At 38.2% G+C, this 16,050-nt stretch overlaps 1 protein-coding gene across 1 annotated transcript in view; it reads right to left on the reverse strand.

The window, feature by feature from the left end:
* Positions 1-16,050, reverse strand: part of ZPBP (zona pellucida binding protein) — a 103,333-nt gene that overhangs the window by 58,997 nt on the left and 28,286 nt on the right. Inside the window, exon 5 of the mRNA XM_065884128.1 lies at positions 3,892-4,110. Within this exon, the coding sequence (XP_065740200.1) occupies positions 3,892-4,110 (219 nt within the window). The remainder of the gene's footprint in view (positions 1-3,891; positions 4,111-16,050) is intronic.

The raw sequence follows: 16,050 nt of genomic DNA on the forward strand, positions 1-16,050 counted from the left end.
CAGATGGCTTCACTGATTAATTCTACCAAATATTTAAAGAACTAATGTCAATCTTTTTCAAACTTCAAAAAAACTGAAGAGGAGGTAACATGCTCAAACCATTTTACAAGGCCTGATACCAAAGCCAGATAAGGACACTAATCAAAAAGAAAACTATAGGCCAATATTCCTGATGAATATAGATGGAAAAATCCTCAACAAAATACTGGCAAACCAAAATGAACAGCACATTAAAACTATCAAACAACATGAGTAAGTGGGATTCAGCTCTGAGATGCAAGGATGGTTCAACATATGCAAATCAACAAATGTGATTTATCACATTAACAGAATGAAAAATAAAAACCACATGGTCATCTCAATGTATGCAAAAATGTATCTGACAAAATTCAACTTCCATTCAAAATAAAACTCTCAACAAATTAGGTACAGAATGAATCTACCTTAATATAATAATGGACATGTATGACAAGTCCACAGCTAACATCATACTCAATATGAAAGGTTGAAAGATTTTCCTCTAAGATCAGGAACAAGGAAAGGATGCCCACTCTCACCACCCCTATATAACATAGTACCGGAAGTCCTAGCCAGAGCAGTCCGGCAAGACAAAGAAATAAAAGACACCTGAATCAAACAAGGAGAAGTGAAACTATCTCTGTCTGCATATGATGTAATTTTACATAGAGAAAATCCTAAGGATTTCAGCAAAAAACTGTTAGACTTAATAAATGAATTTAGTTAAGTTTCAGGATACAAAGAAACATGCAAAAATTGGTATAATTTCTATATAATAACAAATTATCTGAAAAGAAATAAAGAAACAATCTTATTTACAATACTATCAAAACCAAAAAAATACATAGGAGTAAATTTAAACAAGGAGGTAAAAGGTCTGTACACCGAAAATTACAAGACAGTGATGAAAGAAACTGAAGAAGACACAAATAAATGGAGATGCCTCATGTTCATGAATTGAATGAAATTAATATTGTTAAAATATCCATACAACCCAAAGTAACCTACGGATTCAACGTAATCTTTACTAAGATTCCAATGTATTTTTTTACAGAAATAGAAAAAAAATCCTAAAATTTGTATGGAATCACAAAAGACCCTGAATAAGTTATCAATGCAGTTCTAAGAAAGAACGAAGCTGGAAGTATTACACTTCTAATTTCAAATTATATTACAAAGGTATAGTAGTCAAAACAATATGGTACTGGCATAAAAACAAACACATAGTCCTATGGAATAGAACTGAAAATCCAGGAAATAAACCTATGCATGTAAGGTCAACTATATTTGACAAGAAAGCCAAGAATACTCAGTTGAGAACAGACAGTCTCCCCAATAAATGATACTGGGAAAACTGGACATTCACATGCAAAAGAATGAAACTAGACTCCTATCTCATGCCACACACAAAAATTAACTCAAAATGGATTAAAGACTTAAATGTAAAACTTAAACCATAAAACTCCTAGGAGAAAACACAGGGAAAAGCTGGTGCTGGCAATGACTTTATGACTATGACACCAAAGCACAAGCAATGAAAACGAAAGTAAACAAATGGGACTACATACAACTAAAAAAGCTTCTTCACAGCAAAAGAAACAATCAACAAACTGAAAAGACAACCTAGAGAATGGTATAAAGTATTTGATAACCACATAAATTTGATAAGACAATAATATCCTAAATATATAAGGAACTCATACAATTCAAAAACAAAAAACAAAGAGCCCAATTAAAAATTGAAAAGGACCTGAATAGACTTTTTTTTCTTAGAAAGTATTCAAATGGCCAACAGGTAAATGAAAAGGTGCTCAACATCACAAATCATCACGAAATGAAAATCAAAACCATGAGATATCACCCACATCTGTTAGAATGATGATTATCCAAAAGACAAGAGATGAGTGATAGCAAGGATGTGGAAAAAAGGTAACCTTTATGCACCTTTAGTGGGAATATGAATTGGTACAGCTACTATGGAAAATAGCAGGGAGGTTCCTCAAAAGGTTAAAAAAAAAAAAAAAAAAAAATAGAACTACCATATGATCCAGCAATTCCACTTCTGGATATACATCTGAAGGAAATGAAAATGAAATCACTATCTCTTAGAGATATCTGTACCCACGTGTTCAATGTGGCACCATTTACCATAGGTAAGACATAGAAACAACCTAAGTATCCATCAACAGATGAACAGATAAAGAAAATATGCTACACACACACACACACACACACACACACACACAGGAATATTATTCAGCCATAAAAATGAAGGAGATTCTGCCATGTGTAACAACACAGATAAAACTTGAGGGCATTTTGTTAAGTGAAACAAGTCAGAGAAAGACAAATACTGTATGACCTTACTTATATGTGGAATCTACAAAAACTGAACTCAGAAAAGGAGAACAGATTGATGATTGCCAGGGGCATGGATTGGGGGTGAGGGAAATGAATGAAGGAAGACAAAGGGTACAAATAAATTCAGGATGTAACGCAGAGCTTGGTGAATATAGTTAATAATACTGTATTGTATATATCTGAAAGTTGCTAGAAGAGTAGATTTTAAAAGTTCTTACTGCAGAAATAAATAAATTAAAACTATGTGAGAAGATCTATGTGTTTAACCTTATTATGGTAAACATTTTGCAATATATAGATACATCAAATCCTTATGTTGTACACTTTGAACTAACATAGTGTTATATGTCAATTATATATCAATAAAGCTAGGGAAAAAAATCAAAATTGGGCAAAGGACTTGAATGGACTTTTCTCCAAAAAAATATATGAATGGTCAATAAGCACATGAAAAGATGCTCAACATCATGAGTCATTAGAGAAATGCAAATTAAGCCCACAGTGAACTAATTTCTATTGAAAATCATCTCTTTCCTTTTATGGGTTCAAGTACACTTTCAGCTTTTCTCAAGACTATTAAATGCCTATTAATAGCACCTATTCAATACACCAGGTACAATGACACCATAACTCTCATGAATGCTAACAGTGGGTCTTTGATGAGCTAAAGAAAGACTCAGACTATCCTTCATAATTTGCCTTAGGGGCTGGAGAACAACTCTCAAAATTTTTTCTGGAGAGAAGAAGTAAGGAAGATAAAAGATAGTGAAAATGGGGTTGAACACCTCTTATTCTTTTCTCTGAAAGCTTCGCACCTCTCACTTGTATCTAAACATTCAATCCTAGATGGCCAAGAAAGAGAGGGGGAATATCAGAGAAATGGGTAAGTGTAAACAAACACTGACAGTAAAGGAATCAAGGACAGAGGGTAAAGAAGAAAGAAAGGAAACAGCAACATACCATTTGAGATGAAAAGTGGAGGGGGTCCTCTTGCTACTGGGACCCATTAAGAACACATGCATGGGTATTCCTAAATGCTCATTCATAAACGGGCCCTTTATAAATCTAAAGTCTTCAGATATTCAGTCCAATTCTTGGTTTTCCAGAATATACTGGGCTTTTGCTCTGCATTGTTAGGAAAAGCAACCTAAGCTGTCAGAACAGTCCCTCTGGTCTAAAGTGTTAACCTAGCTTATTATATAATTACATGCTTTTACAAATTAAATCTTTGTAGCTAAATATCATGATAGATATTCCTCATACTAAATTCCATTCTATAGTAAATTATCATAGCAATGTTTAAGTTATTTGGGAACCCAAACTTTTCATTAAGTACATGAATCAGCAGAAATGTATTTGGGGGCTGCTATAAGATCTAAGAAGTGAAAGTAAAGAATATGAAACATTCAGATCTATAGCATTTACATTCTAAAAATGCCACTAGTAACTCAGGTCTCTAAGATTAGTTTTGCAGTCTAACTTTGTTTTCTTTAAAGAATTGCATATACTTACCTGAAAATGTAAAAAACAATTCATTTTGCAAACCAGCTCTTTGCATTTTAACATGATGGCATTCAGACTTCAGTAAGAAAACTTGACATGAAAGGTCAAGAACCAATTTGCTTAAAATCTCAAGAAGTTTCTTCTCAAAAGAAACATTATAGATAGTATTACAGGGAGCTGCATGATATCGAGCTGTGAACTGGTAATAATAATGTGGCTCACGATAAGCTGCAAAAAATTAAACAGAGAACAATACAGCAATGGTTATTTAAGCAATTCAAATATATTTCAGCTATTCAAGAGAAATCATTATTTGGAATACATCTGACCCTTGAACAACGCAGGGTTAGAGTTAGGAACACCAACCACACCCCCAGTTGAAAATACATGTATAATTTATAGTCAGCCCTCCTCACCCACATTCCTCTGAATCCAGGGTTCTGCAATGTGTGGATGTGGATCGTGTGGTACTGCAGTATTTGCTACTGAAAACATCCATGTATAATGGACCCACACAGTTCAAACCCATGTTGTTCAAAGGTGAACTGTATATGTTTCTATATACAGCCATATATAAGTATTTTTTTAATTTAACAAGCACTTATCTAGCAGCTACTAAGTGACAAATGCTGTTATAGGCACTTTAAAAATAGAAACTCATTTAAATCTCCTAAGATTATTAAAGATTGGTATAATCTTCACATCCAGCATGTATTGAGGGAAACTATGTCACATGCCTAATGCCTGTGCAATCAAAACTGAGACTCTAGCTGAGGAGCCTAGCCCAGAGTCTGTGCCCTTAACCACCATGTCATGCTGCCTCAAACTCAGGTATGAGACTTCCCTAAGTTTAAATATTCATCTTAGGGAACGAGGGGAAGATGACAGAAGAGTAAGACGCGGAGATCACCTTCCTCCCCACAGATACACCAGAAATACATCTACACGTGGAACAACTCCTACAGAACACCTACTGAACGCTGGCAGAAGGCCTCAGACCTCCCAAAAGGCAAGAAACTCCCCACGTACCTGGGTAGGGCAAAAGAAAAAAGAAAAAACAGAGACAAAAGAATAGGGATGGAACCCGCACCAGTGGGAGCGAGCTGTGAAGGAGGAAAGGTTTCCACACACTAGGAAGCCCCTTTGTGCGTGGAGACTGCGGGTGGCGGAGGGGGAAAGCTTCGGAGCCACGGGGGAGAGAGCAGCCACAGGGGTGTGGAGGGCAAAGTGGAGAGATTCCAGCACAGAGGATCGGTGCCCACCGGCACTCACCAGCCTGAGAGGCTTGTCTGCTCACCGTCGGGGCGGGTGGGGCTGGGAGCAGAGGCTGGGGCTTCAGTCTGAGCGCAGGGAGAGGACTGGGGTTGGCGGCGTGAACACAGCCTGCAGGGAGTTAGTGTGCCACGGCTGGCCGGGAGGGAATCCGGGGAAAAGTCTGGACCTGCTGAAGAGGCAAAAGACTTTTCTTCCCTCTTTGTTTCTTGGTGCGCGAGGAGAGGGGATTAAGAGCGCTGCTTAAAGGAGCTCTAGAGACGGGCGAGAGCCATGGCTAAAAGCGCGGACCCCAGAGACGGGCGTGAGACAATAAGGCTGCTGCTGCTGCCACCAAGAAGCCTGTGTGTGAGCACAGGTCGCTATCCACACCCCACTTCTGGGGAGCCTGTGCAGCCTGCCACTGCCAGGGTCCCATGATCCAGGGACAACTTCCCGGGGAGAATGTACAGTATGCTTCAGGCTGGTGCAACATCACGCCGGCCTCTGACGCCACAGGCTTGTCCCGCACTCCGTGCCCCTCCCTCCCCCCGGCCTGAGTGAGCCTGAGCCCCCGATTCAGCGGCTCCTTTAACCCCGTCCTGTCTGAGCGAAGAACAGATGCCCTCCAGCGACCTACATGCAGAGGCGGGGCCAAATCCAAAGCTGAACCCCAGGAGCTGTGCAAACAAAGAGAAAGGGAAATCTCTCCCAGAAGCCTCAGAAACAGTGGATTAAAGCTCCACAATCAACTGGATGTACCTGCATCTGTGGAATACCTGAATAGACAACGAATCATCCCAAATTGAGGAGGTGGACTGTGAGAGCAAGATTTATGATATTTTCCTCTTTTTGTAAGTGTGTATGTGTATGCTTCTGTGTGAGATTTTGTCTGTATAGCTTTGCTTCCACCATTTGTCCTAGGGTTCTATCCGTCCGTATTTTTTTTTCTTAATAATTATATTTTATTTTAATAACATTATTTTATTTTACTTTATCATCTTTCTTTCTTTCCTTCCTTCCCTCCTTTAGACAATGAATCATTCCAAATTGAGGAGGTGGACTGTGAGAGCAACATTTATGATTTTTTCCCCTTTTCCTCTTTTTGTGACTGTATGTGTATGCTTCTGTGTGAGATTTTGTCTGTATAGCTTTGCTTCCACCATTTGTTCTAGGGTTCTATCTGCCCATTTTTTTTTTCTTAATAGTTATTTTTTGTTTTAATAACTTTATTGTATTTTATCTTATTTTATTTTATTTTACTCTATCTTCTTTCTTTTTCTTTTCCTTCCTTCCTTCCCTTCTTCCTTCCTTCCTCCCTCCCTCCTTTCTTTCTTTCTTTCTTTCTTACAACTTCTACTAATTCTTTCTTTCTACTTTTTCTTCCTTTTATTCTGAGCCGTGTGGATGAAAGGCATTTGGTGTTGCAGAGTCAGTGCTGTGCCTCTGAGATGGCAGAGCCAACTTCAGGACACTGGTCCACAAGAGACCTCCTAGCTCCACATAATATAAAATGGCAAAAATCTCCCAGAGATCTCCATCTCAACACAGCACCCAGCTTCACTCAATGACCAGCAAGCTACAGTGCTGGACACCCTATGCCAAACAACTGGCAAGACAGGAACACAACCCCATCCGTTAGCAGAGAGGCTGCCTAAAATCATAAGTCCACAGACACCCCAAAACACACCACCAGATGTGGATCTGCCAACCAGAAAGACAAGATCCAGCCTCATCCACCAGAACACAGGCACTAGTCCCCTCCACCAGGAAGCCTATATAACCCACTGAACCAACCTTAGCCACTGGGGAAAGACACCAAAAACAATGGGAACTATGAACCTGCAGCCTGCAAAAAGGAGAACCCAAACACAGTAAGATAAGCAAAATGAGAGACAGAAAAACACACAGCAGACGAAGGAGCAAGATAAAAACCCACCAGACCTAACAAATGAAGAGGAAATAGGCAGTCTACCTGAAAAAGAATTCAGAAAAATATTAGTAAAGATGATCCAAAATCTTGGAAATAGAATAGACAAAATGCAAGAAACATTTAACAAAGACCTAGAAGAACTAAAGATGAAACAAACAACGATGAGTAACACAATAAACGAAATGAAAAATACTCTAGATGGGATCAATAGCAGAATAACTGAGGCAGAAGAACGGGTAAGTGACCTGGAAGATAAAATAGTGGAAATAACTACTGCAGAGCAGAATAAAGAAAAAAGAATGAAAAGAACTGAGGACAGTCTCAGAGACATCTGGGACAACATTAAATGCACCAACATTCGAATTATAGGGGTTCCAGAAGAAGAAAAGAAAAAGAAAGGGACTGAGAAAATATTTGAAGAGACTATAGCTGAAAACTTCCCTAATATGGGAAAGGAAATAGTTAATCAAGTCCAGGAAGCACAGAGAGTCCCATACAGGATAAATCCAAGGAGAAATATGCCAGGACACATATTAATCAAACTGTCAAAAATTAAGCACAAAGAAAACATATCAATAGAAGCAAAGGAAAAACAACAAATAACACACAGGGAATCCCCATAAGTTTAACAGCTGATCTTTCAGCAGAAACTCTGCAAGCCAGAAGGGACTGGCAGGACATATTTAAAGCGAAGAAGAAAAACCTGCAACCAAGATTACTCTACCCAGCAAGGATCTCATTCAGATTTGATGGAGAAATTAAAATCTTTACAGACAAGCAAAAGCTAAGAGAGTGCAGCACCACCAAACCAGCTTTACAACAAATGCTAAAGGAACTTCTCTAGATAAGAAAGGCAAGAGAAGGAAACGACCTATAATAACGAACCCAAATCAATATAGAAAATGGGAATAGGAACATACATATCGATAATTACCTTAAATGTAAATGGACTAAATGCTCCCACCAAAAGACACAGATTGGCTGAATGGATACATAAACAAGACCCATATATATGCTGTCTACAAGAGACCTACTTCAGACCTAGAAACACATACAGACTGAAAGTAAGGGAATGGAAAAAGATATTCCATGCAAATGGAAACCAAAAGAAAGCTGGAGTAGCAATTCTCGTATCAGACAAAATAGACTTTAAAATAAAGACTATTAGAAGAGACAAAGGACACTACATAATGATCAAGGGATCAATCCAAGAAGAAGATATAACAATTGTAAATATTTATGCACCCAACATAGGAGCACCTCAATACATAAGGCAAATACTAACAGCCATAAAAGGGGTAATTGACAGTAACACATTCATAGTAGGGGACTTTAACACCCCACTTTCACCCATGGACAGATCATCCAAAATGAAAATAAATAAGGAAACACAAGCTTTAAATAATACATTAAACAAGATGGACTTAATTGATATTTATAGGACATTCCATCCAAAAACAACAGAATACACATTTTTCTCAAGTGTTCCTGGAACATTCTCCAGGATAGTTCATATCTTGGGTCACAAATCAAGCCTTGGTAAATTTCAGAAAAATGAAATTGTATCAAGTATCTTTTCCGAACACAATGCTATGAAACTATATATATCAATTACAGGAAAAGGTCTGTAAAAAATGCAAACACAGGGAGGCTAAACAATACACTACTTAATAACGAAGTGATCACTGAAGAAATGAAAGAGGAAATCCAAAAATACGTACAAACAACTGACAATGGAGACACGACGAGCCAAAACCTATGGGATGCAGCAAAAGCAGTTCTAAGAGGGAAGTTTATAGCACTACAATCCTACCTTAAGAAACAGGACACATCTCGAATACACAACCTAACCTTGCACCTAAAGCAATTAGAGAAAGAAGAACAAAAAATATCCAATGTTAGCAGAAGGAAAGAAATCATAAAAATCAGATCAGAAATAAATGAAAAGGAAATGAAGGAAACGATAGCAAAGATCAATAAAACTAAAAGCTGGTTCTTTGAGAAGATAAACAGAATTGATAAACCATTAGCCAGACTCATCAAGAAAAAAAGGGAGAAGACTCAAACCAATAGAATTAGAAATGAAAAGGAGAAGTAACAACTGACACTGCAGAAATACAAAAGATCAGGAGAGATTACTACAAGCAACTCTATGCCAATAAAATGGACAACCTGGAAGAAATGGACAAATTCTTAGAAATGCACAACCTGCCAAGACTGAATCAGGAAGAAATAGATAATATGAACAGACCAATCACAAGCACTGAAATTGAGACTGTGATTAAAAATCTTCCAACAAACAGAAGCCCAGGACAAGATGGCTTCACAGGCGAATTCTATCAAACATTTACAGAAGAGCTAACACCTATCCTTCTCAAACTCTTCCCAAATATAGCAGAGGGAGGAACACTCCCAAACTCATTCTACGAGGCCACCATCACCTTGATACCAAAACCAGACAAGGATGTCACAAAGAAAACTACAGGCTAATATCACTGATGAACAGATGCAAAAATCTTCAACAAAATACTAGCAAACAGAATCCAACAGCACAGTAAAAGGATCATACACCATGATCAAGTGGGTTTTATTCCAGGAATGCAAGGATTCTTCAATATACGCAAATCAATCAATGTGATATACCATATTAACAAATGAAGAAGAAAAGCCATATGATCATCTCAATAGATGCAGAGAAAGCTTTAGACAAAATTCAACACCCATTTATGACAAAAACCCTGCAGAAAGTAGGCATAGAGGGAACTTTCCTCAACATAATAAAGCCCATATATGACAAACCCACAGCCAACATCGTCCTCATGGTGAAAAACTGAAAGCATTTCCACTAACATCAGGAACAACACAAGGTTGCCCACTCTCACCACTCTTATTCAACATAGCTTTGGAAGTTTTAGCCACAGCAATCAGAGAAGAAAGGAAATAAAAGGAATCCAAATCAGAAAAGAAGAAGTAAAGTTGTCACTTTTTGCAGATGACATGATACTATACATAGAGAATCCTAAAGATGCTACCAGAAAACTACTAGAGCTAATCAATGTATCTGGTAAAGGAGCAGGATACAAAATTAATGCACAGAAATCTCTGGCATTCCTATACACTGATGATGAAAAATCTGAACGTGAAATGAAGAAAACACTCCCATTTACCACTGCAACAAAAACAATAAAATATCTAGGAATAAACCTACTTAAGGAGACAAAAGACCTGTATGCAGAAAATTGTAAGACATTGATGAAAGAAACTGAAGATGATACAAATAGATAGAGAGATATACCATGTTCTTGGATTGGAAGAATCAACATTGTGAAAATGACTATACTACCCAAAGCCATGTACAGATTCAATGCAATCCCTATCAAACTACCACTGGCATTTTTCACGGAACTAGAACAAAAAATATCACAATTTGTATGGAAACACAAAAGACCCAGAATATCCAAAGCAATCTTGAGAACAAAAAACGGAGCTGGAGGAATCAGGCTCTCTGACTTCAGACTATACTACAAAGCTACAGTAATCAAGACAGTATAGTATTGGCACAAAAACAGAAAGGTAGATCAATGGAACAGGATAGAAAGCCCAGAGATAAACCCACGCACATATGGTCACCTTATCTTTGATAAAGGAGGCAGGAATGTACAGTGGAGAAAGGACAGCCTCTTCAATAAGTGGTGCTGGGAAAACTGGACAGGTACATGTAGAAGTATGAGATTAGATCACTCCCTAACACCATACACAAAAATAAGCTCAAAATGGATTAAAGACCTACATGTAAGGCCAGAAACTATCAAACTCTTAGAGGAAAACATAGGCAGAACACTCTACGACATAAATAACAGCAAGATCCTTTTTGACCCACCTCCTAGAGAAATGGAAATAATAACAAAAATAAACAAATGGGACCTAATGAAACTTCAAAGCTTTTGCACAGCAAAGGAAACCATAAACAAGACCAAAAGATAACCCTCAGAAAGGGAGAAAATATTTGTAAATGAAGCAACTGACAAAGGATTAATCTCCAAAATTTATAAGCAGATCTTGCAGCTCAATAACAAAAAAAACAAACAACCCAATCCAAAAATGGGCGGAAGACCTAAATAGACATTTCTCCAAAGAAGATATACAGATTGCCAACAAACACATGAAAGAATGCTCAACATCATTAATCATTAGAGAAATGCAAATCAAAACCACAATGAGATGTCATCTCACACCAGTCAGAATGGCCATCATCAAAAAATCTAGAAACAATAAATGCTGGAGAGGGTGTGGAGAAAAGGGAACACTCTTGCAGTGCTGGTGGGAATGTGAATTGGTACAGCCACTATGGAGAACAGTATGGAGGTTCCTTAAAAAATTACAAACAGGGCTTCCCTGGTGGCGCAGTGGTTGGGAGTCCTCCTGCCGGTGCGGGGGGCACGGGTTCATGCCCCGGTCTGGGAGGATCCCGCATGCCGCGGAGCGGCTGGGCCCGTGGGCCATGGCCGCTGGGCCTGCGCGTCCGGAGCCTGTGCTCTGCAGTGGGAGAGGCCGCAGGAGTGAGAGGCCTGCGTACCACAAAAAAAAAAAAAAAAAACTACAAACAGAACTACCATAGCACCCTGCAATCCCACTACTGGGCATATACCCTGAGAAAACCATAATTCAAAAAGAGTCATGTACCAAAATGTTCATTGCAGCTCTATTTACAATAGCCCAGAGATGGAAACAACCTAAGTGTCCATCATTGGATGCATGGATAAAGAAGATGTGGCACATATATACAATGGAATATTACTCAGCCATAAAAAGAAACAAAATTGAGCTATTTGTAATGAGGTGGATAGACCCAGAGTATGTCATACAGAGTGAAGTAAGTCAGAAAGAGAAAGACAAATACCGTATGCTAACACATATATATGGAATTAAAAAAAAGTGTCATGAAGAACCTAGGGGTAAAACAGGAATAAAGACACAGACCTACTAGAGAATGGACTTGAGGATATGGGGAGGGGGAAGGGTAAGCTGTGACAAAGCGAGAGAGTGGCATGGACATATATACACTACCAAACATAAGGTAGATAGCTAGTGGGAAGCAGCCGCATGGCACAGGGAGATCAGCTCCGTGCTTTGTGACCACCTGGAGGGGTGGGATAGGGAGGGTGGGAGGGAGGGAGACGCAAGAGGGAAGAGATATGGGAACATATGTATATGTATAACTGATTCACTTTGTTATAAAGCAGAAACTAACACACCACATTGTAAAGCAATTATACTCCAATAAAGATGTAAATAAATAAATATTCATCTTAGAAGAAAAGAGTGTCATATAATTGCCAACAATAGGCAAAAAAAAACTATGTTTCTAACATATCTAAAAGCTTTATTGAGTTCAGTTACAACACCTGAAACTGAGAATAGGGTTTTTTTTTCTATCCGTTTCAAAATCTCACTGAAATGGCACAAGAAATATAAAAATGATAAATCCATGGTACTAGAAATCAGAAAAGTTTACCTTCTGAGACAGGGAGCTCTGTTGCTACTTTTGTTAATCAAGGGGCCTGCTGAGGAGACACTCTCCACTCGCACTAAAGTGATAGCCACCACCGTTCACTTTCCTATCTGCTCATTTAAGCCAAAATTGAGTGCACAGACCAAGCTACTATAAGCCTTTGTATTCAAGGTTGAGACCAGACAGCTTCTAATTCATTTACAAACATGAATGAAAACCACAGATTCTCCTAACCAAATCTGGGGAGTTCCAAAATCACTAAAGGAAAGCATGAAGGGGTTTCCCTGGTGGCACAGTGGTTGAGAATCTGCCTGCCAGTGCAAGGGACACGGGTTCAAGTTCTGGTCTGGGAAGATCCCACATGCTGCAGAGCAACTAGGCCCGTGAGCCACAACTACTGAGCCTGCCCATCTGGATCCTGTGCCCCACAACAAGAGAGCCCGTGACAGTGAAAGGCCCGCACACCGTGATGAAGAGTGGCCCCCGCTTGCCGCAACTAGAGAAAGCCCTCGCACAGAAACGAAGACCCAACACAGCCAAAAAATAAATAAATAATTAAAAAAGAAAAGCATGAAAATGAAAAAGCAAGGGAAAATAACATAAAAGAAAATTAATGTAGGAAGCATTTAGAAATAAGTTTTTAAAATTCTAACTAGTAAGGATAGAAAGTATATCCATAAAACTATTATAAAGCTATTGTAGAAGAGAAGTGATGCTAAATACGAAAAGCATCCTGGAAAAAATTTTTAAATACAAATACAGAAAATTTAAAAATTAATTGAAGTAATAAATGAAAACAAGGTTAAAAATATGTTTGGAGATGAAGTAATGAAATTCTCACATAGCATAGATCAAAATTAGAAACAAAATGACAAGAGCAAAAGAAGAGAAAAGGAAGAGAGATCCCAGATAGCCTATGTTAAAGTGAAGGAGTTCCAGGAGAGAACAGAGCAGACAAAGGAGAAGTTAATCAGGGGACAAACAGGGAAAACACTCTGTAAGCTGAAGAACGATTTGTGTCATCACACCAAAAAGGTCCATGAAACTGTGAATAAGAAAACTGAAAAACAATGTCACATTGAGACATAAATCTTAAAAACCTATCAATATCATGCATTTACTGACACATATATTCCCATATGATAAATGACTGATTTATATTGATTATATCATGATTTATCACATCAAAGCTGTGTGATGTGATACATACAAGAACCATGTTGAAGAGTGAACCTTATCAGATGGACCTGGAAGCTGCAGCAAGGCTCCCAGCAAGGACTGCAGACAGAGCAAGCACTCCTCTGGTTCATGGGCTAACAAAGAACTCCTTTTTCCTTCCAGAAATCCGGCATGTATCATGCTATTACATTTGATAGAAAGAAATCTGAATATAAGCCACAATATCTTCAAAATGCCCTCAAAAACTCTATCAAAAGTGTCCTTTTCTGAAGACAGCTTCTTATCTCTGGGAGAAGTACACATTTACACACACAGCAACTCAGGATCCGCTTGTAAATGAGTTATTAACAAGTTGTATAAAAGAGAACACAGCAGGCTGGAGGCTGCCTACAGGATTGGCCCTTGGCTGGTAAGTATTTCCCTAAACGGACAGGCATTGCTCCCCATGTGATAAAACTGTTTCCCCACCTGAGGAACTGAACCCTGCACCTCTGGGAGTTTGGGACTTCTGTCGTTGTCAGGCAGAGGGAGCCTTCAGGACTAGCTCCCAATCAGCGCCTGGGTGCTAAGTCGGCACAGGGGTTACTGGATTTTTACCACTAAGGAAAGGAGGGGGCTCAATGCAACCTCACACAGGAAGGATAGCACAGCAGTCCTGTACGTGGATTTCACCTGGCTCTGGCCGTGACTTTCCCCCTGCCATTCCTACTGTGTGTCCCTCACCTTAGCCTTGAGTACAACTCTGCTGAGGCCAGCAAGTCCTTGCAGGGAATCCCTGCAACAGTTTAAAAAATAAAATCCTCATAGGAAAATCAGAAGCTTTCAAAGAAAAAAGACATATACGGCTCTAGAAAAATGGGAATGATAAAAAAAAATGACATAAACATCTACAGGAGTTCTCAAAAGTTTTGGTCTCCGGATCTCTTTACATTCTTAAAAATCACTAAGGACCACCAAAGAACTTTTTTGTAGGATATAGCTACCACTATTTATGATACAAAAAATTCAAACTGAAAAGCTTTTAAAATGTTTATTAATTCATTTTAAAATGATAGAAACTCATCAGGCAGTAACATAAAAAAAAACTTTTAGGTACAATAACACTTTTAGGTACAACTTTTAGGTACACTTTTAGGTACAATAACACTTTTCAAAGAGAATCAGTGAGAACAGTAGTATTGTTTTATATTTTGCAAAGCTCTTTAAGGTCTGCTTAATAGAAGTCAGCTGGATTCTTACACTTACTTGTGCATTCAATGACATATGGTGTGTTGGTTTATTGCCTCATAGAGATATGTAGTTGGTTAGAAAGAAACATTTTAACAGCTTTTTTGCGTAATTGTGGATGACTGTTCCACAGTAGCTTACCCACTTCAACTATAAATCTCAACACAGTTAAAACAGTAAATAATATCATTGTATAATTACAAAAACAGTTTTCACCTTACTGACCCCTTGAAAGGGACTCAGGGACTCCAAGGAGTCCATAGATTACTATTTGAAAACTACTGATCTATACTCAGAGTTAGAGTATTTGAACTTACTGGAAGTTGGCAAGAACACAATAACTTAGTAAAACAGGTAAAAAATATGAATAGAAAATCTCAAAAGGAATAATAAACACAGAAAAAGATGCTCAGAGATGCTAGTACTAAGGAAAATGCAATCACCACGGTGGCATAACATTTTATACCCCTATACAAATAAGAGAGCAATAACACCTATTTTTGTGAGGGATATGGGTACGAACAAGTTTTCATACACATTATGAAAATTAAAAAATAAAAGAAAGAAATATATATCTCAAAATATTAAAGAAAGTAATAAATTAAGAATAGGAAATTATAGAACAAAAACCGGTACATATGACTAAAGAACAAGTGGAGATTTTAAAGAAAAAGATCCAATTGGAAATACTGGGGATGGAAAGTATAGTCATTGAAATAGAAAAACGGCACCAAAGTTAAAACAGAAAGTGAACAGACTAGCTAAACTTGCAGACTTCACACTGCTGAAGACAGGTTTGATAAATTGGACAATGGTACCTTAAACACATTTAAAGATGTGTATATATGGAAGACAAGTGAAAAGATATGGATGATAAATTAAGGAGCCCTAACAAATGTTTAATTGGTATTCCAGAAATAAATAGTTAAGAGGAAAGGTTTTTAGAGATCATGAAGGAGTCAACGAAATCCAAGCTAGATGGAAACTCCACTCCAGACTGGGGCAGACAAGGGCACAAGGCTCCCTCTCCCCAAGAAGGGACAGGAGGTCAGCCTTTCTCATGCAG

Source organism: Phocoena phocoena, chromosome 9 (genome assembly GCF_963924675.1).
Source record: "Phocoena phocoena chromosome 9, mPhoPho1.1, whole genome shotgun sequence".
Classification (NCBI taxonomy): Eukaryota; Metazoa; Chordata; class Mammalia; order Artiodactyla; family Phocoenidae; genus Phocoena; species Phocoena phocoena.